We start from the raw sequence: 25637 nt of genomic DNA on the forward strand, positions 1-25637 counted from the left end.
TGCTCGCTTTTCCAAATGTGACTTACCTAAACCCTACATGCCGGCTCCAGGCTCCAGCAGAATTCCATGGTGAGTGCTGTCACCAGCGTAACGCACACTGGGGCTTCACAAGGAGCAGGAGCCGGTGGGTCTGAATCTAAAAAAGAAAAGTGTCATTTAAGCCAAATGTGCTGAATGCTCCCCTTAGCCTGTAAGTTGGGAGCATTCAGCACATAATTTGAAGATTTTGCACTCCTCATATCTGTCCAGGACAATACTCCCCGGACTTGCCAACAGCCGAAAACATTAGGACATTGTAAACATCTCTGTTGCTCGGTGATTTACTAGACTAAAAAGATCTTCCTTATTTTGAAAACTTGGGAAAATATGTAAAGCATATTGCTTCAAAAAGAGCATATTAAGAATTCCTTAAAAAAACCTGCTTGCATCAGTAGCAAAGACTTTTAATAAAAATCAGCAAAGTAGTCTAAGCAAGCCAATATTCAAACTGTTGAAAGCTGACTATCCAAGTCTTTCAGTGGGATACCATGAATATTTTCTGCCAATATTGCTGCAACCTGTCATGGTAAAAGAGCCCCTTAAAAACACACACTCTGCTTGGCATGCTGGGTTTCATGAGACACCATGGAAATTAAATACTATTCCCAAATTCAAAGTCTAAAGTAATTTTTCTAATAACCATGAGTAGTAACAAACTTCTCCCTTTCCTAAAATAAATAATGCAGCACTTTTCTTAGTTAAAACACACAATTCTGGTTCTGCCAAACATAGCAAAGTAATTCAATTCCTCATTCCAAACAGAATGTCACATGGCTTTCAATTCACAGCAAACACTGCAGTATTGCTTCAAATTATGTGGTAAGCACATAAAGCTGAGAAAGTACAGCACTAAGTGATTTGTAGTCTTGAAATAAAGAGAAAATACTATTTTAAGCATATGGATTTATTTAGTAAGTGATAATCTCTCATCAATTATGGAACTATATATGGATGAGTATTTCCCCACACAACTAAAATCTAGATAGTAACTCAGTGCCAATTTAATATTTGTACATATTTTTCAGCAAATGTAAAATCAGAAGCAACAAAATACTATGAATAAACAACTGGAGTGGCTTGTATATTTATTTCACTTACTATAATAAAGTGCATTCCTTATGCAATATTTTCATATTTTATTAGGAAAGAACAAATGCCTTCAGACAAAATATTCAGATTTTGCAGAATGTCACCCTGTTTCAGCAGTCTTCAAACAAGGGTACAACAGATGTTCAAATAAGGATTAATATATCATTCAGGAATCCCAGATTCCTAGCAGAATAACTTTTGTGTACAAAGCTCTGATTGAGTCCATTTAAGAGGTTGTATTCCTACTATGTCCTATATTTGCCGGATGGAGATAAGATTGTGCCTATGAAAATATTACTTACTTTGTGAACCATTGATCACAGAAGCACAATTAAAAATCTTATGTTTTACATTAATAGAAAAACAGAAACTGTTTTTCTTGACAGAATTTCTCTTTATCTTACCTCCCAAAACAGAATTTCCTTTTCTATGGAATTGCCTTTTCTAATGAATTGATTCATTCATTCACCTTAAAGGCTTGTGTCTGCTAGCCAGGACTGAGGTAAAGCTGTAACATGTGTCCTTGCATACAATGAAAGCTATATTTCCATAATGATGAATTAAAACCCAAATTCCATGTTTTCTATTATCCTCCTTCTCTTCTCTCCTCTCTCTCAGGATCTTATAATTATTTCAAATCAACAGTTTCTACTTTTCTTGGTGAATTCAAAATCTCATTCATTACCTGGCATTTCATAAGACGCTTCTTTCATTTCCATTTCTCAAGTGTCTTGCTATGAAACTGATTAATAAGCTCTATAAATTAGGCATTAGGAAACATAATCTAAACCCTTATTGTTCACAAATCTGTTTCACTGCATCTATGCTTATTATCTTAGGTATGTACAGATTTGTGAGAATACCAGATGTGCCACATTCTAAGTCAATACTGGAACACAAAATATTTTAGATAGTCTGACAAAAGCATGCTTCATATTCTGATGTCAACATCCTTACCTCAAGCATGTTATAGATGATGTAGAGCTTTATGACAGACTGTCCCCTTATCAGATGGTACATCATAGAGTAGTCAACATAGTGCATCATGAAGTAGCAGATGACCAATATAACTCCTTTGAGCATGTCACATACCTGAGCAGGTTGTAGCAAACGTCTGTCACTGAAATAGAAAGGGCAAAAAGTTCCACTAAATGTCATATACCCACAAAATACAGATGTTACTACGTTATTATGAATTTACAAAGCTGTTCATCATGGATATATTTTAACGTAGTTTATTATGCCTCCTCCCCTGCCCCTCACTCCAAAACCACGACTATGACCCAGATTTATTGGATCACACTCACAAACAGGATCACAGTCTCTTACTAGCCATATCCCTGTAATTAAAACATTATATTTGTTGAGAGCTTCCACTTTTCAATAACCTACTGTATGCATGCCCTTGGTTTCTAATTTAACTTCCCACTCCCACACAATTCTATGATTTTGACTTCCTCAGGTACAGAAATTGTATTCACTATGATCAAAAAGATATGAAGCAGTCATCTTCAATTTCAGTATAATGAACCAGATGCTGAGGAACAGGTTGTAAATTCTGTATCTTCATTTAGCTCTAAGCTCTGCAGCAGTAAATGCAAACAATACGACATCAGAGCTGGAGGTTGATTGTGAAGCAAATGCAGAAGTTTTCCATGAGTAACTCAGGAGACTAAAGGAATCATTACACAATTTCTACCTAGCAGAACTACAAAAAGTAAATACCTTTATCTCAATAGCCACAACAGTATACATAAGCATAGTGAAATAGCAAGGCCACATTCACGTGTCTATTTCGTTTAGTATTAATAGGATGCAAAGCAGTTAAAAAGCCTGTGTATTACATCAAAAGGTTGAGAATTAAATATAAAAAGAAGGAAATAATTTCTATTAATATATGAATTTTTTAAATACACTGAAATGCTTTAAAGAAGCTAATATTTCAAAGAAGTTGCAGGCAATTAGCAGAATTCAAGTCATAAATTTTCAGTTTCTGTATTCTTAAATCAGTAAGCCATCCAGACATTAGACAATGTTCCCATGAACTGATAACACATTTAGAAAAAAAAATTAAGAGTTATCTTGTAAAAATGTATGCCATTTGTAAAAAACATCCAAACAGCTACTTATGACCTCTGGAGTAATTCTACAGACCCTGCAGAGAAGTCTAAAATCCCTGCTACCTCAGTCATTCTATTTTATTCACACCTGGAGTGCGATAATTTGGGTTTCTTTGTTGTTTTCCATTCAAAAGAAATCACCCTGAAAACAACACTCACACATTATGTCACTCCTGGAACCATACAATGACATTCCACAACGGGCAAATAGGTCGTGCTCTTGCTGGGAGTATGAGCAAGAAAGTTTCCAGAACTCTCAGATTTACAGAATAGCACTTTGAACAGAGAGCAACTGCTCCTTTTATTATATAGTTTTTACTGCATAAACTTTATTAAAAACAATTACATTCTAAATAAAAGAATTCAACCTGGTCCAGCATACCAGACTGCTTTAATGGGCTTTCTCTCCCTAAGAGACATCTTCTTGCTTTCAGATGTTCAAACAATATTCACACCATATCTTATTTCAACCTAAGTCCTTGACAAAATGCCTCAGTGAATTTTCTTCCTTTCTTCAGCCCCCAAACTGAGTTTTAACCGCAAACACCAATTGAAAAAATTAAAAATACTGAATGTGTACCTTTTCCCACTGCTTAAAAAGGCTATGACTGTCTTTGCATGACACACAAAAAAATGCACCCTCCCCAGCCCGTAAAATCACACTTTGAAAATTTACTGCCTTATATAATTACATCTGACTTAAATGATTATAGTTGTTAAAATATAATAGTATATATTGAAATATTTACAAGACTTAAACAAGCCCATAGTTATGATCACCGTTCATAGGCTGAGTAACAGCATATTCCTTTTTCTCCAATCTACTTCCATTCTGGAAGTGTATTCAGTCATCTCTGTACAAGTTTCCCAGCCAACACTCAAACCCTGAAATACAGATTGGGATACAGTCATAAAGGTACTATTATGCCATAACAGTAACGCCAGACCTTAGCACATGAAAAAGAGAATCAAAATTAATTATTCAGAATATCAGCATCTTCATTCTTCCAGCCAACAACTACCTTATCATTAGAGTAGTGAGTACCTGGTAGAGAAAACCTGATGAACAAAGGACACCCACCTGAAAATCTCATTCAGAGTATTTTAAAAGTTTGTCAAGGTACAAGTTTTAACAACAGCCTCTTACTGAAATGCACTAGTGAGCAGAATCTGTTTATAAAGCAGCTGAAGCAGTCCAGAAAGATTGTCAAAGGAAAATGCTTTGATGACCACAAGTCAGTACAGACTGAGAATATCACGTCAAAGGTTTTCTGGCTTACAAGTAATAGCAAAAATGCTCAACCACCAGTCACAAGCTGCAGATGTTCTGTACTGATAACTCTATCACTCTTCTGCTCATCTGACTACACTCAAGTAAAACCAGCTCAGGAGAAGTCAATGTAAATGCACACAGCAACCATGACAAGGCACTACAAATTCTGAGAAGAGACTACATAAAACTAGGAGCACAACTGCTCTTCTAAAGGTGGTGTCAACTCTGAAAACTGTCACAGGAGACTAAATCTGTACGAAGTTGCATACAAACCTGCACACAGCATCCTATAAAAGATTTTGAGAATGTGCTGTGTACAGAACAAACTTGATTATCACTGAGATTCAATTCAAAAGCTGCCCTAAAGAGACAGATCAACTACTCTTGATTGCTGTGCTTTACAGGAATTAAACTTTTGTAGAACAGATCCTATCCATATAATATTTTTAGAGAATTTCAGAATCATTTAGGTTGGAAAAGACCTTTCAGATAATCGAATCCACCTGTTAACTTATCACTGCCAAGTCCATCATTAAACCATAGTCTATCCATCTTTTAAGCACCTCCAGGGATGGTGATTCCACCACTCCCCTGAGCAGCAACCTGTTCCATTGCTTTACAATCATTTTGGTGAAGAAATTTTTCCTAATATCTGATCCAAGCCTCCCTTGGCATAACTTGAAGTCCTCTTGTCCTCTTGTCTTAACTTAGATTTAGTTTCTCACTAGTCTGTCTGTACGACTAGGGAAAAAAACTGCAATAAACAATATTTTTTTGACATTTTCATTAAAAATACAATCTATCAATATTCTGTCCAAAGTTCTAAGTAACTTCTTGTGCTTCTCATTCACATGGGAAGCAGAACGAGCAGTAATGCTGTGACAACTTCAGAACAAGTGTCCTGGTTTGGGCTGGGACACAGTGCCTTTTATTTTTAGTAGCTGGTTTTTTGGATTTACTGTAAGGATGCTGATAACACATTGAATGTTTTGGTTGTTACTAAGAAGTGCTTACCCTGAGTGAAGAATTTTTCTGTGTCATTTGCTCTACTAGTGAGGAGCTTCACAGAAGGCTGGCACAGAGTATAGCTAGGACAGGATGTCCCAAACTGGCCAAAGGGATATTCCACACCACAGAGCATCACACCCAGTATATAAACTGGGAGAGTTACCCAGAATGGGTCTATCTCTGTTCAGGGACTGACTGGGTACCAGGCAGTGGCTGGTGGACAACCCTGTCACTTGTTTCTCTTAGGCTTCTGTTAGATTCTCTCCTTCTCCTTTTCACTACTATTATTATTGTCATATTTAGTATTATTATTAGCAGATTTTGTTTCAATTATTAAATTGTTCTTATCTCAACCCATGAGCTTTACCAAGACTTTCCAATTCCCTTCCCCATGGGTAGAAGATGGAAGGAGTGAGTGAGTGGCTGCGTGGTACTTAGTTGCCAGCTGGGACTAAACCACAACATCTTAGTCACAAAAATATCCTCACAGTTTCAATTTCCTCAGTTTGATGACAGAAGAGCTGTCATCATCTAAACCCTCTACTAAGTACAAGGGATTACGGCAAAGATTAACTACAGAAAACTGCTTTCTAGAAAGTAAGACGAGTAAGAAGATCCTGGCATTTAAAATATATTCCAGTGTTTTTTCACTGTACACTAGAAAAGACTCTTTCATACTGCCTAAACAAGTAATCTACAGTGTACCACTAACATGTTTCCAATTGAGAGAGCTTAACATGTCTCCTCCATAAATCCATAGAAGCATTTTTATCGTAGCAGAATAATCTTCCACTTCGGTTAATAACATTTAAAAAAGGATTTTGAGGTGTGGTTCTGCATATAATATGGAAAAGGGAAAATTATTTCCTACAAAGACATGGAAATCAAGTAAATGGATTAAGTCTCATGATTTGTCACCTTTTGGTGGATACACAGAGCTGACTGCAAAGCCTGCAGCAATGCAATGATGTAGTCAGTGTTCAGTGAGAGCTGACCACTGCAGTTTTAGTACACAATCAGGAACACAGTTCAATCTGTATTTGTCACAAATCATTCCTATCCTCTGCATTAAGCTGTTTAATACACAGAAACACACACAGGCTGATGTGATTTCATGCCCGTCACAGCATCCCAGCATTCTGCATTCATTTTTCTCAATATGTGTTTTTACTTATTGTCTCCAGTAACTACTAACTGCCAAGACGAAAAAGTACTTTCAGGACATCTTAAGCACTAATTAATCAGACCTCATGATTAGTATCACAAACAAACTCATACTGCTGTAGTCATGCACATCATGAGTACCACAGAATCTCAAAGAAACAAAATTAAAAGCTCACATTGGCCAAGCTATGACAACTACAAAAAAGCCAAAAAACAAACAAGAAAAACATAGCATAGTGCTGGTAATTTCAATACCTCACTAGAAAGTAGGGACTCAAGTTTTACGAATTAGACATTACTGAGCTGATATGATAACTCAGAGTGTAATATTGTACAACTTTAGAAACTATTGAATGGAGATATGAGAAGCTCAAACACAGCTCACTTCCAACACTTCACATTTTTACACCTGTGCATGAAGTATGACAGAATACCAACAGGAAGATTTCAGACGAAAATTACATGTGGGTCTTTTTTCTCATAAGTGACAAAATGAGAACAATAATTAAAGTGCACTACAACAATACAACTTCAATCATTCTGGCAGCAAGGTAACAAACCAGTGGGCAGTAGAATTTTTCTGTAGAAAGCAGTTAGTGTTTTCCTTCAAAGCTATCCCAGGCATACAGTGATGCTGCACAACTGAGTTAAATATTAACACTTGCCTGGCTTTAGTGAACTCTGCTCTTGAAAGATGGTATCATAAGAGTCTGTGTCCAAGATGTAGTTCCTCTAATGTCCTACTAGATTCCAGAAATAATGTTACATAGTTTCAAAATTTAGCTGGATATAATTTACCTCACAATTTTCACACCTCAAACTAGTAAATAAAAGGATCCAGAGCACCTGGACTGTCCTTCATATACACCTTGTTATGCTACATGATTTATATCTTTTCATTTAATTATTTTCTGGATTATTTGAGCAACTTGGTTTATTGGAAGGTGTCCCTGCCCATGGCACAGGGGGCTGGAACTGGTGATCGTTAAGGTCCCTTCCAACCTAAACCATTCAATGATTCTATGATTATTCCATTACTACTTCAAATATTTTTTTGCTTTAAGTCATGCTCTCTAAGATGCTCTTTACAGAATTTTATAAGTGGTTTCATTATGCTAATTCTTAAGTTCTCACATTAGCTGTATAGGCTAGACTATCAAAGAATCAAACTTTAAAACTTCTTCAAACAGCCAAGTATCTTAGTACTAAACTGTAAGACTTATCCATTCTATTATCCACTATGTTAAATCTTATATTGCTTTACTATTACTAACACTGAATACACCAAAATGTTTAAACATGAGATGATCCTTCAACCTGCATGAATTCAGTGAAAATCCAAGCATTGCTTACAGATAAACTCTCTTGCACTGTAATGTTAACCAGCAAATTATGACAATACAGAAAAAAAACACACAGAGACTTCACCATTCTACAGCATGTACTTAATAAGATGTTCAAACTCCTCAGCCTTTGGGTATATTTATCTTTACATCTACTGACAGAAAATCTCCACTGAAACAAACCCTTACTTCTCAGAACACCATAAACAAAGAAATCCATACTTTAGGGGATATACAAGCTTATTATTAATTGAACATAGTGATACTATGCAAGCCACACTACTATACCTCTCTATTCCACCTCAGCATGCTTCTGTTTCAGCCCAGTCAGGTGTTAAAAAAGCAGAAGCATGCCACACTCAATGCTTACCCCTGCAGTATTTACAGCTGCTCAAAGTCAAACTATGGCAAAATTTCCACAATGTACTGACTGACATCAACCAGGAACTGAGCAAATCAGTGTTACAGAAAAAACCTACTTTTTACAACACAATAAAAATCAAGGGTTAATACTCATGCTTCAAACCTCCCAATTTATGGTTTGTCAACCATGAGACAAATTTAGCAAATGTAAATCCAAGTCTCTCCTCTGTTTAGAAAACCACTGGATCCATGTATGTCCCCTCCCTTCGGAAAGCTAAAAGCAAGCAAATTGCCTCATAAATATGTAGAAGAATTACTTCTAGAATACTGGTATATTCTATAAAACTAAATTAAAATACTATCAAATTAGACTGTTACCAAATATACTGGCTACCCACAAACTTAGATAAGTTTTAGGAAAAACAGCAATTTTTTTTCAAGATGACTTATGACACTTGTAAAAATCCCCTCTGTTACAAAATCAAGTCAAACTTATATCACAATCTACATAAAACACCTACTCAATGAGGAAAATTCTAGTGTGAAAACCAGTGCTCATCATAAGCAAACTCAATTGAAAGTTTAAAGAACTAGCTGAACTAGTTATCTGTCTGTAATTTTCAAGGTATTTCTATTTAACACCATACTCAAAATGCCATGATCCACATTTTATACCGCAGTAAGACTTCTGTCTCCATCTACTGGTTGAAAAGCATTAGGTTCCATCATCCATAGGGGCTATGACTACACAGATGGTCACACTACTGATCCTTAATGTTTACTACTGAACAGCATGATGTATTTCACAGTACTTTCTCTTTAATAAATTAAAGAAGTGAAGCAGCTCAAGGCTTTCAAAGCACTGGTATCCAGCCCTCAAAACTCATTTTTGTTCCAACAGCTGTACAACTGAATTTACTCAGCATCAAGCAAGCAAGTTATAAAAAAAAAAATTGGAGTTTAACAATATTTGTCTTTAATATGCTCAAAATCACAAGTAGCTAATGCACAAGATTGCTTAAGCAATTGATTTCCAAGAAAACCAAGATTGTGTGTCAGATATTTTAATAAGACTTGCTTATTGAATTTAAAGTAGTTAAACCATTTGGAACATGAAATGCAACCTGGACAAAAAGAAATTTGTTCTTGCTGTATAAAAAAGCTTCAAAAGAAGTTGCATTTGGTATGCTTTTCAGCAACTAACACTACAAAATGAACAATGCTTTCACTACATTGTGTAATCTGCAGACAAGTACACTTGTCTGAGTACTTAGTTACTTTGGCATCCAACCCATATGCATGCACTCTGAATATATTATTTTAAACTTAACTGCACAGACTGTCACATGATGTCATATGATTCCTTTATTTTTATCTTACAGGCCTCCTGGTGCTCCTCGATTCTTCACTAGTCTGATTACACATGGTTTTCCAATCATCTTTTAGAGTCATTTGGGTTTTGATTGTTTTGTTAATTTTTTTTTAAATCAACAGGCATTCAAGGTATTTTCTTGTTTATTGGTACAATTCACTGCATTTCAATGGGTTCCTTTAGTTTAGTCTATTTAGTCTCATCCAAATAATTAATATGAAAAATACTCATTCATAATAATTCATTACTCTAAATAATTACTCCTATGAAGTCAACACATACAAGATTTCCAATACTGATGTCATATATACAGTAATTTAAAGATATGAATACACTGTCACTGCAAAAATGTTTTAGATGGATACTTTCATCTTAATAACATACACATATATATATTTTAAAGCTTTTGTAAGAATAATAGTTCTATAAATGTTGACACTTAAAAAGCCCTTTTTATTTGGGTTTATTGTTCTGCTAATAATGCACTGAAGAAGTCATTTAGCATTTTACAAGCTTAAGCATGTATTTTACAGCAAACCTCTTCTTACTGTATTATTTATTCAATGCCAACATTCTCAAACAGGCAACCATTGATGAGTAGAATAATATATTTCAGTTATTATATTGTGGTCTAGTTAAAAGTTTTGCTTAGGTATCTTTTCTTCCTCCATTTTACATTGAAGATACGTGGATGGAAACTGAACAATGGTGTTTGTTTTATGTCTAGTTTTTACCAAACTCTCTATTCTTCAATACATCCTTCATAAAAGAACTGTGGTATCATAAATTTCTAATTTTACATGAAGCACGAACAAAAATCATTACATTAACACATAGGTGTATATTTTCCTGTTAGGATAATTAAAGATGTAAGGGAAAATAAAATCCAAGCAAGGTTTTCTGAAGGGTATACTTGCCCACATAAGTACACACTAAATTTTTTTTAAATGGACTATGCAATCTATTGGAAATATTTTCCTAAAATTATGCTCAAATTTGGCTTCAGGAAAAGAAGCTATTTTGAGAAAATCTAATTTCCAGTTAGAGATTTTAAGAAGCAGTACACCATACACTATGCAGGACCTCACTGATGTAAAATTGTGATTCTACAGACTGATAAGGAACTGAGAGCCAAGCTTGCCAAGATTAGGTGGCATTGCATTTCTCAAACAATAAAAAGCCTCTACATGCACACAATACAGCACGAGATCATGCTAAGAATGAAACAAAACCAACCTTGCTGTTAGGCCCCGATGAGATCGGCTGCCTCAAAAAAAAAAAAAAAAAAACACAAACGAGGTTTCAAATAAGTGACAACTAGAACAAGCTTTCATTAGGCTTTTATTTTTTAAATAACAGAATCAAATATAACTGAAGATAGTTAACAAACATATGCTAAAGTGCTGTATTTTATTATGCATAGAATTATCTATGAGTCTAATACTAAGACACCTGGCAATGAACTTTCTGAACTCCCTAAGATTGAGGTTAAGCATTACAAAAAAAACCCACTTTAAGTGCAAACAAAAATATAGCTAGGAACCTGACTGAAGCAGTACTTAGAAGAAATCTCAAAAAGGCTAAGGCACTATAACCTGAAGTACAGCAGGGGCTATAGTTTTTCCAAAATATCCTTTTTTAAACTGGGCCAAATTGGTCCACAGGCACTCTATGTGAAAAATGCTTTAAATCTAAGATAACTTATTTCCACAATGATGTAAAGCTACACAAGAAAATACACCTGCCACAAATTGCACTGAATCAATTTCATGTGTTTGTTATGAAAACTAAGTGTTGGTTTCTCCTTTGAGGTATATTGGTTAATTTAGCTATACTACCCATGTGTAACCAGCCTTTTCACTGATTACCTGTAGATGTGTGAATTTGGCTGACAGCACAGAAGGAAAAAGAAAATCAGGATTTACTCACCAAGGAGGAATCCCTGTGACACCACATTCCATCCTATAAAGGAAGTGAAAGTGCTCTTCCCTTCGGTCTGATTTACAAGAAAGAAAGAAAGAGAAGGTTGTAATGTTGCTACACTATGCACTGTTATGGAAAGGAGCAAGGAGTACTTGATCTGAGAGTATACTACAGAAAAAAATGAATGCATCTTCCTTTTTTGGTTGGTAGAAAGCTACACATTTTGGTGGGTAGATGCACAACTTCCTAAATGAACTTCAGGTGACAAAAGGAAGTTTATGGATTTCATAGTTAAATTCCTCAAAGAGAAAAAAAAAAGAAAAAAAGGCTTGAAGGTTTGGGAGTAAGTGTATAACAGAGGTTCAAATTTGTTTAATAGCCTGATAATATGAACAAATAAATAATGTCCATAAGAAGAATGACATTGGATTTGTTTGTTTTATTGTTCCAGATAGGCTTTATTTCTACAGTTTCTTTCTTGGAATAATGTGTTCTATTTATTTCCTACTGAAAAACATGAATCTGTGAATTCACAGGAGGCCAATGGGAATTTTAAGATGTACCTACAATATAGCTGAAGTTATTCATGTTATTGCTGACAGGACCTAAATTCACTTATTTCAGAGAGCAGAGTAAAAGAATAATACAGAATAGGTATTTATAATCTATCTATATCTACTTTCACATGGAAGAAATCACAGAATATTCTGAGTTGGAAGGGAACCCACGAGGATCATTAAGCCCAACTCTTAAGTAAATGTCTGCACAGGAATTGGACTATAGCTGTGGTGTCATTAGCACCATGCTCCAGTTCCTGGTGGGACTCAGCTCTAGTGTGAGGCACTGGAGGTGCTGGGGCATGTGAGCGGTGGGTGGGTGCTGCTCACACAAAGCAGGATCTTGCTGGGCTTCCACCATCCAGGTGCTGCCCTCATTCCTGGACCCACTCCTGGCAGTGGGGGGGTGGGGAACCCCTGCAGATGAGGTGTGTGTGGGAGGTCTCTTGTAAAGGTTTTGTCAATCTTATCTTTACATGTAAGAAAATACATAGTCTTCTCCTGTATTTTCTTGAGAAAACTAGATTTTGCAGAGAAACCCCCCACTTTCCCTCCCAAAATCCTTTCTTGCTTTGTGGAGATGATGGAAAATGTCCTCAAACATAATTAAATTGGGAATCTTATCAGAGTTTCACTAACGTGCAATTTTAACTTTCATATCATGGTGCTTTACAAATAATACAGAAGAGCTTTTCCACATTCCCACATTGCCCTTTATTGGCATGCAACATATTTTCAAGAAAAATATTAAGTTAGCTCTATGAAAGAGCTTCAAAACAGGCAGTGATATTAGTCTACCCAGAATCTCTGGGTCTGAGGTATTGATCAAAAAATTGTCTGAATTGTAAAATGAAACTGTCAACCTTGGGTAGAGTTAGTTTTAGGAACCTGTCACCAAGGACTCTAATTCAAACACAACTCTACCAGGTCCACTGCTCTGTCTACCTTGGTACATCACCAGAACAACAGACCTTTTATGCTGTCAAAGAATCTTTTAATAAAGTGAGAATAGTCTACAAGATTCAAAGAGAATAATTAAGGAAAGTTCTTGTCTCAAAACAAAATACAGTAGAGCTGATTTTTTTTAAATTTCAGAAGATGTGATCTAATTTTGTGAAGTGCTTGTTAACTTTTTTAAAAGCACCCTGCCACTTATAGAGCACAGACTAATGAAGTTGCACCTGCCAAAACTACCAAAACCATGTGATGATTCAGCCTTTGCCAGTCTGATCTCAGTAATAAACAAAGCATTTAGTTCACTCAATGACAGAATCTTGGATTCTTCTGACTGAAGTTCTTGAAGTTTTTTAAAAGATTGCTTTGTCAACACCAATATAGCTCTGACAAAAACACAGAACTACCTTTGCTCAAAAGGAAAGATCAAGTGATGAGGAAGGATGACAGAAGTCAAACTGAAGTGCTTACACTATCTAGGCAGAAAAAGTAAACTATTTTCTTTAAGATACATTACTCTTTGTTTCCTTTTGGAACTCTGTAAAATGAAATATTACAACATGTGGAAGAGGCTATAAATCACTTCCCCTATATTTAAGCACTTTGCCTAATATACCATAGACAGGAATTAGCTCATTTATGTAGAATGTGGTTTTATTGTTAAAAAAAAGGTTAATATAATCTTTCTCTGCACTGAAAAGAGAAGACAGAATTGTGAGGAAATAAATAAACTGAAGAGTAAACTGGAAGAGAAACAGAACACTCACTGCTCAATTACTCCACTGAGATGTTGAGAGAAAAGTCAGGATGAAGGGAGGAGCACTTTTATTTACTACACAGAATGGAATATGATGTGGCAGGTTCAACTAACAACTAGTCAACATTTATTTGATATTTGCAAGGAAGAACAAGCCAGAAGATAAACAGCCACCTGCTTTGTAAGTACCTTTTGTCATAACAAGTGTGCTTTACTTATTCAACTCTATTTTGTTACAAATACATAAAAATGTATTTCCTGAGCTGGAAGAAAATCACAAATATTTTTTGCCATAACAAAATCAGCATAACTACAAAAACCAAGAACCACCCCCCCCAAAATTCAATGTGCAAGCTCTGAATACTTTGAAATAAGAATTATTACATCTGAAGAAGTTCCATTACATACTATGAGTCCTAAAACTTTCAGTTAAAAGCCACAAACTTTAGAACATGAATGAATGAAACAAAGCCTCTACTAAACAAGTAGAGATTCTAGTGAACTAAATTCCAACACACTGGAAGAAATTGTGAAGGAATTGCTTCAGGAGTTGTTACGAAAACAAAAACAAAGACTTCTCCACTCAGTCTCAGTTTCACAGCCTCTTACTTGATAACACTTTAACACAGTCAAGTTCAACAGATTAAACCACCTTCTCTTGTCCCTGACACACAAAATACTGTCAAGCAAGCAGACTAAATATTAGCATTGCAGGTGCATGTATGCATATATACACATACCACATACATATGTATGTGCACATATGTAAGTGCATATGGTGCTTCAAAAGTCACTTTTGTCAGCATATTGAACAACAACCTAACAGTAACTGGTCTTTGAAATCTTTAATTGTAATTTCAGAAGAGCGGAAAATTTCTTTGCTAAAAGCAAAGCTGAGTTTATAAATGAGGAAGAACATATTTAAAACAGAAAAAAGTAAGATTCAAATGATAAATTGAACTCTGTTACATTTACCTAAATTTAGTAATAGCATCTATACAGATGTCTACAGATAGGCACAAATTGCCTTGTCATGAGGCTAAAACCAAACAACTGTCATTTTTACACAGCTAAGAAAACTCTTGACCTACTAAGTCTGAGGTTCAGTTCAAAATTAACAGCACAATAAAACATTAGACTGCCATCTAGTGCCTATGTTTAACATTACCAAATACAAACATCTCAACTTCAGACTATATTTTACAATATTATTTTTTTGCATTTGCTGTAATCAGAACATACATTTCTAAACTATGCATCTAAAAGACCTTCACATATAAAATACAATATTGATAATGCAAATACAAACAACTTGATTAAATTTTTTTTTCAGAAAAATCAGTAACCATAAAAATCAAGTTTTGGAAAATTCAGAATAAAGATCCTGAAGTCTTTATTTATTGAAGAAAAAAATTACATCAATACAACTGTTCCTTTTATTTTAGATTATACTTAAGGCTTACACAACCAACTTTACCATGAAGTAGCAGGTCTTATGAAGGAGATTAATTCTATCCAATTTTTGATGCCTATGCCAGAAAAACTAGAAATTTTATGTATTAGCAACTTCTTAGTATTGGTATGAACAGCAAATCAAGGCATGAAGATCTAAAATTTCTTAATATTCTGATTGGTTTTCCTCTCCATGTTTCACTCCCTAGGATTCTTCAGAGGAAAGAAAAGAACACTTTTTATTCAGGGATCTTCTCAGCAAGGTTTTCCATGAAAATAAGGAAAGCTATAACTGTTAAAAAATAAACAACCTCTGTTTTGATATCAAAGAGCCTATCAAAACACATGAGCCAAGTCTAAGAAATTTTTAAAAAATGTTCACATAGATGTTAGATAAAAGAACAAAACTATAAGGTAAGGTTACATCTCTCTCCTTTACTAACCTGAATATGCCTAAGTGGTGCTGTTATCAAACTGTTGTGTCTGAAGGAAGCAATGGTGACAGTTAGTGACTGCTGGTAAAGCTTAAAGGTCACACACACCCCTTTACTTTGGCTAGTTTAGACTGAGACTTCTATTTTTCAGCGGAAGAAGTCATTAGTAATTCAAACAGCACTGAAAGGCCATAAAATGAAGCATACACATAAATGGTGAAATATCATTTAAGGGTATCAAACACCTTTCTCTTGAATCAACTTACCGTAAGCCATAGCAAGGCAAAGTGATGAACCGGAACATTGCCAGGAAAACTCTCAAAGGAAGCAGTGTGAACACATACAGAAAAGCATCCAGGCACAAAAAGATTCCAAAAAACATCAACTAAATTACAAAAATAAACAGAAGTATGTTAGTTGTTTATAAAATTCACAAAAATTTTATAAAGAATTATGTTATGAAATATACATTTACATAAAACTAATTAACCAAATAAGCACAATATTCTCACTTGTTCAATCAGCTGAACCATAAAAAAATTAACATGCTATGCATTTGAAGACTATTCAGCAATTCTGCACCACAAGGTCCGAGTAATGAAGGCTTTTGTAGACTTTCACAGCTCACTGAACTTAGTCTTTATTTAATATATAAACTGCAGTTGGATATAACTGCAGCTCATTTTCCAATGGTGACTTTCCTGTAAGGTTAACAAAGTTCATGTTTTAACCTTAGGGGAAAAATCCACAGAGGTGTGTGTAAATGTGCACAGCCATTTTCTTCCCATCTCCTTTTTCAACATTATTTCCTCACCCCAAAAGTTTTCTAATATCTTGTAAATTTTCTATTGCACAGCTAATTACAGCTGTGGTGGATCTCCGTCAAAGAATAACTACCTTTTTCATACAAAGAAAATAACACACGAAATTTAAATGTCTTATCCTTAATTTACACAAACATTAAAGCCATTCATTGTGGCTACAAGCCAAGCAACCCTATGATAATTAAACTAGACATAAACTCCACAATTCCAAAGCTCCCATATATCAGACTCTCCCCACATGACATTCCTTCTTTATCTGTTCTTTAAATGATTCTGTGTTCTATCTGAATGGAAGTCTAGAAATATGGCTTTATGCTTTGGTCAGACCATGAGCTAGTATTTTTTCCTGCAAGGATAATCCCATAGAAGCCAGTTTAACTGGCTACACAATTAAGACTAGCAACATCTAAGCAGACCCACATATCCATGTCAAATATGCATTTACATGTGAAAGTTGTATGTACTGCTGATGGGAAAGGAAGATACTAAGGTGAAGGTGTAAACCAAAGTACAAGGTAAATTAGTTTTAGCTCTCACAGTCCCTTTGCCTTTCAAAGTACCTTCTTTGTTAGCTCGTGCAATGGCCAGTCCCATGTCCAGTGAGCCCTCTTACACCTCATACATTGTAACTCCAAAAGCAATCCTACAGACTGCACCCCAGAAAAACTATCTACAAGCCACATAAGACAACTGACTTAGGCACAACTGCACTGCCATCACTCCTGAATTTTGATTTTTCTTTATAATAATATTTCAACCAATTCTACAGTGGTAGAATACTTCAAATCATGATGTTAAGGTCTCTTTCCTGATATCTACTCATTCATCTCTAGTACTATTTTCTAAAATGTCATCATTTTTAGTTATTATTCAAAGTTATCAGGAGCAGTGGTTACATGAACTGTAGATAAATTCAAGCACTGCCTTAATATGCCATTAACCTATCTATTTATTTTAAAATAACTTTTAAACTAGGTATTGAATATTAAAGCAATGAAGATGACCAGAACTGAATACTTAGTATTTTTAAACTTCTTAACCCCAACAAAACAGAAAGATAGTCTGTCATTTTGCTTGTGTTCTTTGAGGACATCTTTATAATCTCAAAAACAATGCTACTTTTTCTTTTAGATTTAGACAGACTTCTCACCAAGTGCAATGACAGTTTTTCACGCTCTATAAGCTTGCATTAAGACTTGCAATTATTGCTGAATGTCCTCATTTTCCCAGTGTTTTTACTACATGCACCCAATGAAATACAACCAGTGCTGAACTTTCTACTCCTTTCTGTAAACACTATTTTTGCTGCTCCATTAAGGAACTAACAGAAAAGCCTACAGAGCTTTTCCATCATCATAACTATAATTTAACACAGGAGCACAAATTTTAACTTTGAGATCAACTGAAAACTGTTCCCTTAAGATGGCAGGAATAGAGACTACCAGACCACCTTATTTAGTATAAGTAACCTACTAAATTAAAAGCTCCCACTGAAATGACACAAAATGCCTGAGTGGAAGTATCACTTACATGGTGAATTATCTAGCTTCTCTAAACAAAGAAAGGGTACTCAGAACAACAACAAAAATACTACCTTTTGAACATTAAACTCCTGTCTAAAACTATGGATGTTAAATAAGTGCCTATTAAGTATTATCTCCCGAGATTAGGCTTTGATAAATTTACTCCAATTTATTCTCACTCTTCCTGATTATAGTTTTCATTCTTATTCTGTAATTATACTATTAGGTAGTAAACAAAACAAACCATTGAGAAAATTCTTCTCTTCCTTCACTAGCGCCTGACATGCTTTATTTCAAGTAAGTGGATTTTTGTATCACATTGGCAAGCAGTTTCTGCAACAGGTGATGATCGGTACACTATTTAGTTGATTTCTAGGTGCTCAATTTGATAAAGTTAGTATGTGTACTAACATGGACTAAGCCAAGGAAAAGAACTAAAAAAATATTTCATAATCTCAGTGCAAAAAGATAACTATCATTTTAAAAATCTCTTTATTATTCAGTTTCATAATATTTCATATTCAAAGCACAGACTGAAGTTTGATGTACCATGCAAAACCCATCAGCTGCACCACTTACAGCATTAATCTTATTTATAAAAAGACTGCTGGATATTACGTGTTCTTACACACCAAAAATTTTATTGAAAAGCTATGGTGACAATCCTTCACAATAATTTCTGTGCCTTGGAGACAGCAGGTAATAATCTACATAATTAAAAATGGAGATGATGTAGAAATGCTGTGTCATTGAACTGAGTCTCTACCATAAGTGGAATATTCTATCATAAACTGGAATGGGTAAATACTGAGGATGTGAAGACACCATCCCTGGAGATGTTCAAAGCCTTAAATCCTGAACAACCTGCTGTAGGTTACACAGCTTTAGGCAAGGGCATGGACTACTCCATGGGTCCATCCCAATCTCATTTATTCTGTGATCTTCTGCAGTTACTGACTGGGAATTTAATTTGGTAAAGCCATCATCATGGCTGAAGGATGAATTTAATGATACTGAAGGGGGAACATGAGCACACTACTGACCAAGGGAATCCTGCCCACCCTTCCTCCCTCCTCCACTGCTCTTTCATCTTTAGTTATAAAGCTCCCCTTCTGTCCTTGTGTAGACTCTGGATTCTCAAGAATACTGGCTAAGCAAATCAGCTCACTATTCTAGCACAGAGCAAACAGAGCAAGGAAAGTATAACATTCACTGCCAAATTATGAGCGGATTCAACTCCTGGAATGGTCCAACAAGAACCACAGCTCATGCAAAACAGACAGTATGCATAAAGCAGGAGACTGAAGTGGGAGAAGAACAAAACAAGCTTCTTCCTTCAGTTTAAATTAAAATGATTTAGCCCTATGTAACTTCATCCCTAAAGATTCTGGGAATTTTAGCAGTATTAATTTTAATGTTATCATTACACTGCAGCCCAGCCAAACCTTATTACAAATGGTGCCTTACTCATCAATCCTGAGCACACTGCTGCTGCTGCTCCCAAATCAACATGGTTAAGCCAGAACAAAACCTTGGCTCACTGCAGGGCCAGAATATTATCTAAGCTGACATAGATGAGGTGGCAAGAATCCCTCAAGAAGGGCCATAACACTGGGACAGAGAGGGGAGATGTGGCAAATAGTGGCAAGAAGCAAAATAAAATACTATGAAAATTAATTTAAAAGCCTTAAAAAACTCATCTGTCACCATATTTTTATAAGACTGAAACCTTCCCCTCCTCAGAGAACTTTACACTGGAAAAAATATTTGAAATTTTTTTTAATGTAAAATTACATTTTGCTGTAAAAAGTTTTCTTTTGCTTGATTGTTCCTTTAAGAATCAATGACATCTTTATATTTGAATTAATTTGTCATCATCTGCACTCGTTTGTCTCTGCTAATAACATGAGCTGCCAGCAGCAACAAGCAAACAGGCAAAAAAAAACTGAAACAAAAATGTTTAAGTTAGTAACATTGAAAAATAATCATTATAGAGGTTTACATTTTGTTTTTGTAGCAAAAGTGTTTTAAAAATAAATAGTTCTTTAAATAATTTAATTCAACAGATTTCATCTCTAAATGGAATCAAAAGTTAAAGCATACTTCACCTTTTCCAGTTCTTTTGGTATCCTCATGCATGTGTACACTCTCTCCCGCCGCTCTGTGTATTTTGCTTCATTGTGCTCAAGGAAATAACCTCTTGTTAGCTCAGCACTGATGAACCTCAGCAAGGAAAGATCTATTCAGAAACACACATAGCCAGAAGTCACTTCGGGTATGACCTCCAGAGGGTGAGAAGCTGCTAACTTTTGTTACTTATTACTTGCTACATGTTTCATTTGCATAGCCTCTAACCCAGAAGGTTTTGCTGATGGTTAAATAACTTTGCATGGAAGGAGTTTCAGGAGATGCAAGTCCAATGCTGTCCAATTCATTTCCCTGCTGCCTCCCAACAAACAAGCTACTTCTCCCAGGCAATCAGACACTCACTTCTACAAAACATTACTCGAAGCTGCTACACAAAACGCAACATGCTGAGTGAATCTAACCCTTAATGTATTATCAGACCTCCTAAATTTACTAAACTCTATTTTTGACTTCTTAAAAGCTATTTCCTCACTCAGCAACATTAGCAACTTGTTCTTTAAAATAAAGAATAGCTTTCCACAACAGCAAAACATTCACAGATGTGCGATCCCAAGTGGTTCAGTGCATAAACAGTACAAACACACTAAACTTTTGGGATCAGGTCTTTCACAACCAAAAAGCTATCAAAGTATGTACAGACCTCCTCTGCTTTAATGGCTGTAGGCAAATAACCTGGAGGCTGACTGGCCTGTGTTTAAGCAGCTCACATGGCTTCTAAAAAAGACTTTGCACAGAAGAGTCTTACAAAATTTATAACATATGAAATTATAATTATGAAATTTAGGCTGTTAGCACAAGGAGGTTGAACTTAAGTTTCAACACTCACAGACAATGTCTGACATTACCACCTCCTAGTAACACTTCAGAAGTGACAGAACACTACAGTGAAGTTCAACCTCTCCGGTTATTGGCATTTAAAAAGAGAAACTCTCAATAACTCTCAATGTTCACACAATATCCAGAAGATGAAAATCACTCATCTAGACAAACAGATGAAAATCTAGAGACACTTACTATGATACAAGCACATGTTCACAAATGGTAAATTCAAATTTCAGCCAAAGTCTTATGAACTAGAGAAGGGAGAAGTAACCTTGCATGGTAGAATGCTCTGCATTTTTCAGGGCAGGAAGAGGCTGTATATACATTCTTAGCAAAACAACTCAGGTAACAGCTCTTAAGAGTGGAATGCAAGTATTGACGCTCCGCATGAAGAATTCACCCAGAACTGTCCGAGGCAATGCTTTCTCAATGTTCATCACATTGAAGATGAAGACTTTCACAGTAGCCAGAAGTTTATGAAGAGTTTTAAAGCAAAGAAGGAATCAGCTCAAGCAGAAATATAAAAGAAGCAAAAGAGGGCGTGCTTACAGCCTGCATTACCTTGGGTGGGAGGTGTGATTACAACTTGGAGGGAATTACAGGCACCTTGTAGTTTGTGGTGCTGCATTAATATTCTCCATATGTCTGGTATTGTGATTAATTATATTGCTAGTACTGGCTGTAAAACTCACTAACTACCTGTTAATTATGTATTGTTAATAAATCATGATTTTCTTTAAACTATGAGAACTGACCTATTTTCCTGTGTATGAGCTTGACACAGGATAGTGATTTTGATGATCCACTTCTACTAAGTAGGCCAAAACCACTCAAAGCCTTAAAGGCATTTATTTTAAAACAAACAAAACAACATGTTGCTTAATGGGTAATAATAAACAAATATTTACATATAAAGTTTCAAACAAAGTTCATTCTGTGAAATCACTGCTCAGATGTCTTGTAAACTTGAGTCTCCCTTTGTAACACTATCACTTTTAACTTTTTTGGTTATGCCAATTCTTCAATGTTTAAAAACTTGAAAGTAAAATCAGGTATATATAAGCACGCCAAATAATTACTCTGTTAAATGCCCCCCTCAAATAACCAACCTTCTCTAACTCAAAGATACAGCCATCTCAAACAACTGAAGTTTCCTGCACAGCAAATATATGCATATGAGCAAGTACCATGGGGTAACTTATGAGTCCCTGCCAATTTCAGATATTCTAAGATTTTAGCTAATGAGCTATTTGTTCCCACCCCTTCTTACCTAACACAAAGTATTTTAGAGGCCTATCACTGAAAACCAAATTATTAAGTTTCCAACACCTTAGACTTTCATGCCCTAGATATTGAGGGATAATCAATCCTCCTGACTGAGCTTGATCAATACACAACCTTCAGAGTGTGACTGCAAAATCCCCTCTCCAGTGACAGGGGATGCACTGGAGCACAGTCACTGAGCCACCTCCCTTCTGAGCGCTTACTGCCACCCAGCCTCAGCTCTGTGCCAGCTGTGAAACAGATTAGTGGCTGACCCTGTAGGAAAAACACAGTAACCAAAAGAACAGCACGAAACACCATGGCAGAACAAAGTAATAAATCATTTGAAATACAGCTTAATTCTGCTATCAAAGCATCAAGCAACATTTTCTTTCAAAAGTAAACTCTACTTCCCACTTCAAATTCCTTCCCTACTTCAAATTCCCCTCTTTTGCAGTCAGAAAGTTTTAGACTGTGGTCCAAGTTTAATCTGTTCAGACAGATTCATACTCTTAAATGCTTACAGTATGCTCATTTACCTCCACACCTCAGGACAGCAAAGTATAAGCATCTTCAAAAACACAAAAGACACAAATTCCTTCAAGGTATGAAAACAGTGATTTAGCTAAGTTATACTTCAATGCATAGCTGCACAAAGGATAACCATTAACCAGAAAGGAGAGGAAAAGTTGAGGAAATGTGAAATGTACTGCACTTCAGTAAGTTTCTATTCTATAATCATTAATTTAATCCTAAATACAGCAGTTCCGGCACTCACTTCACTCCTGTCAACCCTAAATACACACTTCTTCCATAAGCATGCCAATTAATCAAGAAAATATATCTTTTAAAAAGTTTTCTTCTCGCTAATCAACTTCTCTTTACAGTACTAGTCCTGGTTCATCAAAGTGAAGAAAACCCCTACTTTATTATTTAACATATTGCTACCCTTAGATGAGTTAGACTTTTTAACTGCTCAATCAAGAAGCCGGTTCTTATGTTTTCTTGCCATGAAACATCAAAGAGCACCGAAGATTTTTAACTATTTTAAAATTTCAAATCAATTGCATGAACATAGTTAAGTATTCTCCACCATCTCCAGTAACAATCCCCTTTTTATAAAGTTATTTGTTCAGTTGTTTTTCAGGCACATCAATATGTATCTTGGGCATTCTTTTTTTTCATCTCAAAGCAACTCATACTACTACAATCAAGCTAATTCCTTTACAACTATGAAAATTACATCACCTATACTTTCTGTAGTGTTCATCAACACCACAGAACTGCACCCAATGATGCTGCATGTCTGATGATATAACACATCAGAAACAGACACTGCACGCATCAAACTCAAAGGAAAGCATTCAATTACTGACACATTATTAAAGTTAAATCCTAATTCCCATTATTTTCTTTTCCTTTTTTTTGATAGGACCTGTGTTATCACATTTAAGCCAACACTGAGAAAGCCTTGAAAGTTTAACACCTCAAGCACTTTCCAGATTTTCAGCACGCCAATCATTTAAGAATACAGTAGAAATATAATTATTTAAAACCTTAAATTAATTTACAACATTAAATTAATCCTGACAGGGTGACTGACGGTTTTTACAAAAACGGCAGGAATATTTTTAAAAGTTACTTAGTAGGTACCTGAAATAACTGGTTGAAGTCTGAATGTAAATATAGCTGCATACTGATAGCAAGGGCCGTGCCATTTCCCCTTATTTTTCCTTATAAATCCCCAGCTGGTAATTTACTTTAAGTAACTTTTAATAATCTGCAGACTTCAAAGTTCTAACAGCATCGTCATTGCCAGCAGCAGAGGCAAAGACCACTCCAGTCACAGCTGTGAGAGTGTAACAAGAACTGGTAAGACGACCAAACATTTCTAGCACTTCAGCAAGAAACTCGAGCGAGCCCGCAGCCTCCCGGCCCGCGGGGCTCGGGGAGCGCTCTGAGCGGCCCCTCTGCGCTCCAGGCAGCAGCCGGGCAGGTACCGAGCCCGACAGCTGGAGTCCCACCTCAGGGCACAGCACACCTCCAGGGGCCCGGGGAACGCGCTCTGAGCGGCCCCTCTGCGCTCCAGGCACGCACCGCGCCCGCTGCACCGGGCAGGTACCGAGCCCGACAGCCGGAGCCCCGCCTTTGGCACAGCACACCCCCAGGGACGGTGCCCGTGGGGCTCGCACCCCTCCCGAGCAGCAGCAGCAGCAGCAGCTGGCAAACTGCGTGACAGGGCACGGGGACCCGTCCGCCCGCGCTCCGCACCCCAACAGCGCCGGGCAGGGAGCGGAGCACGGCCGGCCACGCGCACCCCGCCTCACGGACCGAACCCACGGGCAGGGCTGAGGGAGAGCTCCCCGCGGGCCGCCCGCCGCTCCCGGGGCCCGCCCGCTCCCGGCGCACTTTTTCAAGTCGCTCGCCCAAGTTCGCACGGGCGAACCAAGAGCCGCCCGCCCTGGGCGACACCGCTACGGCCACCCCGGTACCCTGTGGGGGCCACCCTGTCCCAGGGCCCCCTCTGCCGCGAGGAGGAGCCCGCTGGCCCCGCCGCCGCCGCCGCCCCTCACCCGAGAGGCTTCGCTTCTTCTTCCTGCCCCGGTCGCTCTCGTAGAAGCCCAATGTCTCCGTTCGCTGTTGCGGGGACGGCTGCCCCGGGCCGGCGGGGGGCGGCCGCGGCTCGCTGCTTCCCCAGAGAGTTTTCGGCTCCCCGCGGCTGCTGTCCTGCCGCCCTTCCCCGCCGGTGCCCGGCGCGGCGGCGGCGGCGGCGTCGGCAACGCCGGCCATGTTCGCCGCCCGCTGCGCGCCCGCCGCCCCCGCGCCGCGCGCCTGCCGGTGACTCATCACCGCGCGACAGCCGCGGGCCCGGCCGCGCGCCACTGCCCCGCGCGCGGGGGGCGGAGAGGGGCGGGCCGGCGCGCCGCCATCTTGCCGCCGTTAACCCCTCAGGGAACGGGCCCTCTCCCGGCGCCTCCCGCTGCCACGCCCCGAGGCTCCCGCGGCTCTCTGGGTGCCGCGATAGAAGGCAGCGGGTTTGCGTCGAGGGCTAGACCAGTGGATCCTCCGCCGTTTTTCGCAGAAAACATCACGCGTGTGACGGTCACGGTTTCACGCCCCCCTCCCCTCCCCACGGGCTGTGCGACAGCAGCTCAGAGCGGTGGCTAACAAGGTGATTAAACCTTGAACCACGCAAATAAAGACCTTGT

The 25637-nt window shown here is 37.4% G+C and overlaps 1 protein-coding gene across 1 annotated transcript in view; it reads right to left on the reverse strand.

Annotated features, from left to right (window-relative positions):
- Nucleotides 1-25255, reverse strand: part of TAPT1 (transmembrane anterior posterior transformation 1) — a 49523-nt gene extending 24268 nt beyond the window's left edge. The window contains exons 1-4 of the mRNA XM_030947094.1: nucleotides 25002-25255; nucleotides 20304-20434; nucleotides 16115-16233; nucleotides 2086-2248 (exon numbers count right to left, since the gene is read on the reverse strand). Of these exons, the coding sequence (XP_030802954.1) occupies nucleotides 2086-2248; nucleotides 16115-16233; nucleotides 20304-20434; nucleotides 25002-25218 (630 nt within the window). The 5' untranslated portion in view covers nucleotides 25219-25255. The remainder of the gene's footprint in view (nucleotides 1-2085; nucleotides 2249-16114; nucleotides 16234-20303; nucleotides 20435-25001) is intronic.
- Between the last annotated feature and the right edge of the window lie 382 nt (nucleotides 25256-25637).

Source organism: Camarhynchus parvulus, chromosome 4, assembly GCF_901933205.1.
Source record: "Camarhynchus parvulus chromosome 4, STF_HiC, whole genome shotgun sequence".
Taxonomy (NCBI): domain Eukaryota; kingdom Metazoa; phylum Chordata; class Aves; order Passeriformes; family Thraupidae; genus Camarhynchus; species Camarhynchus parvulus.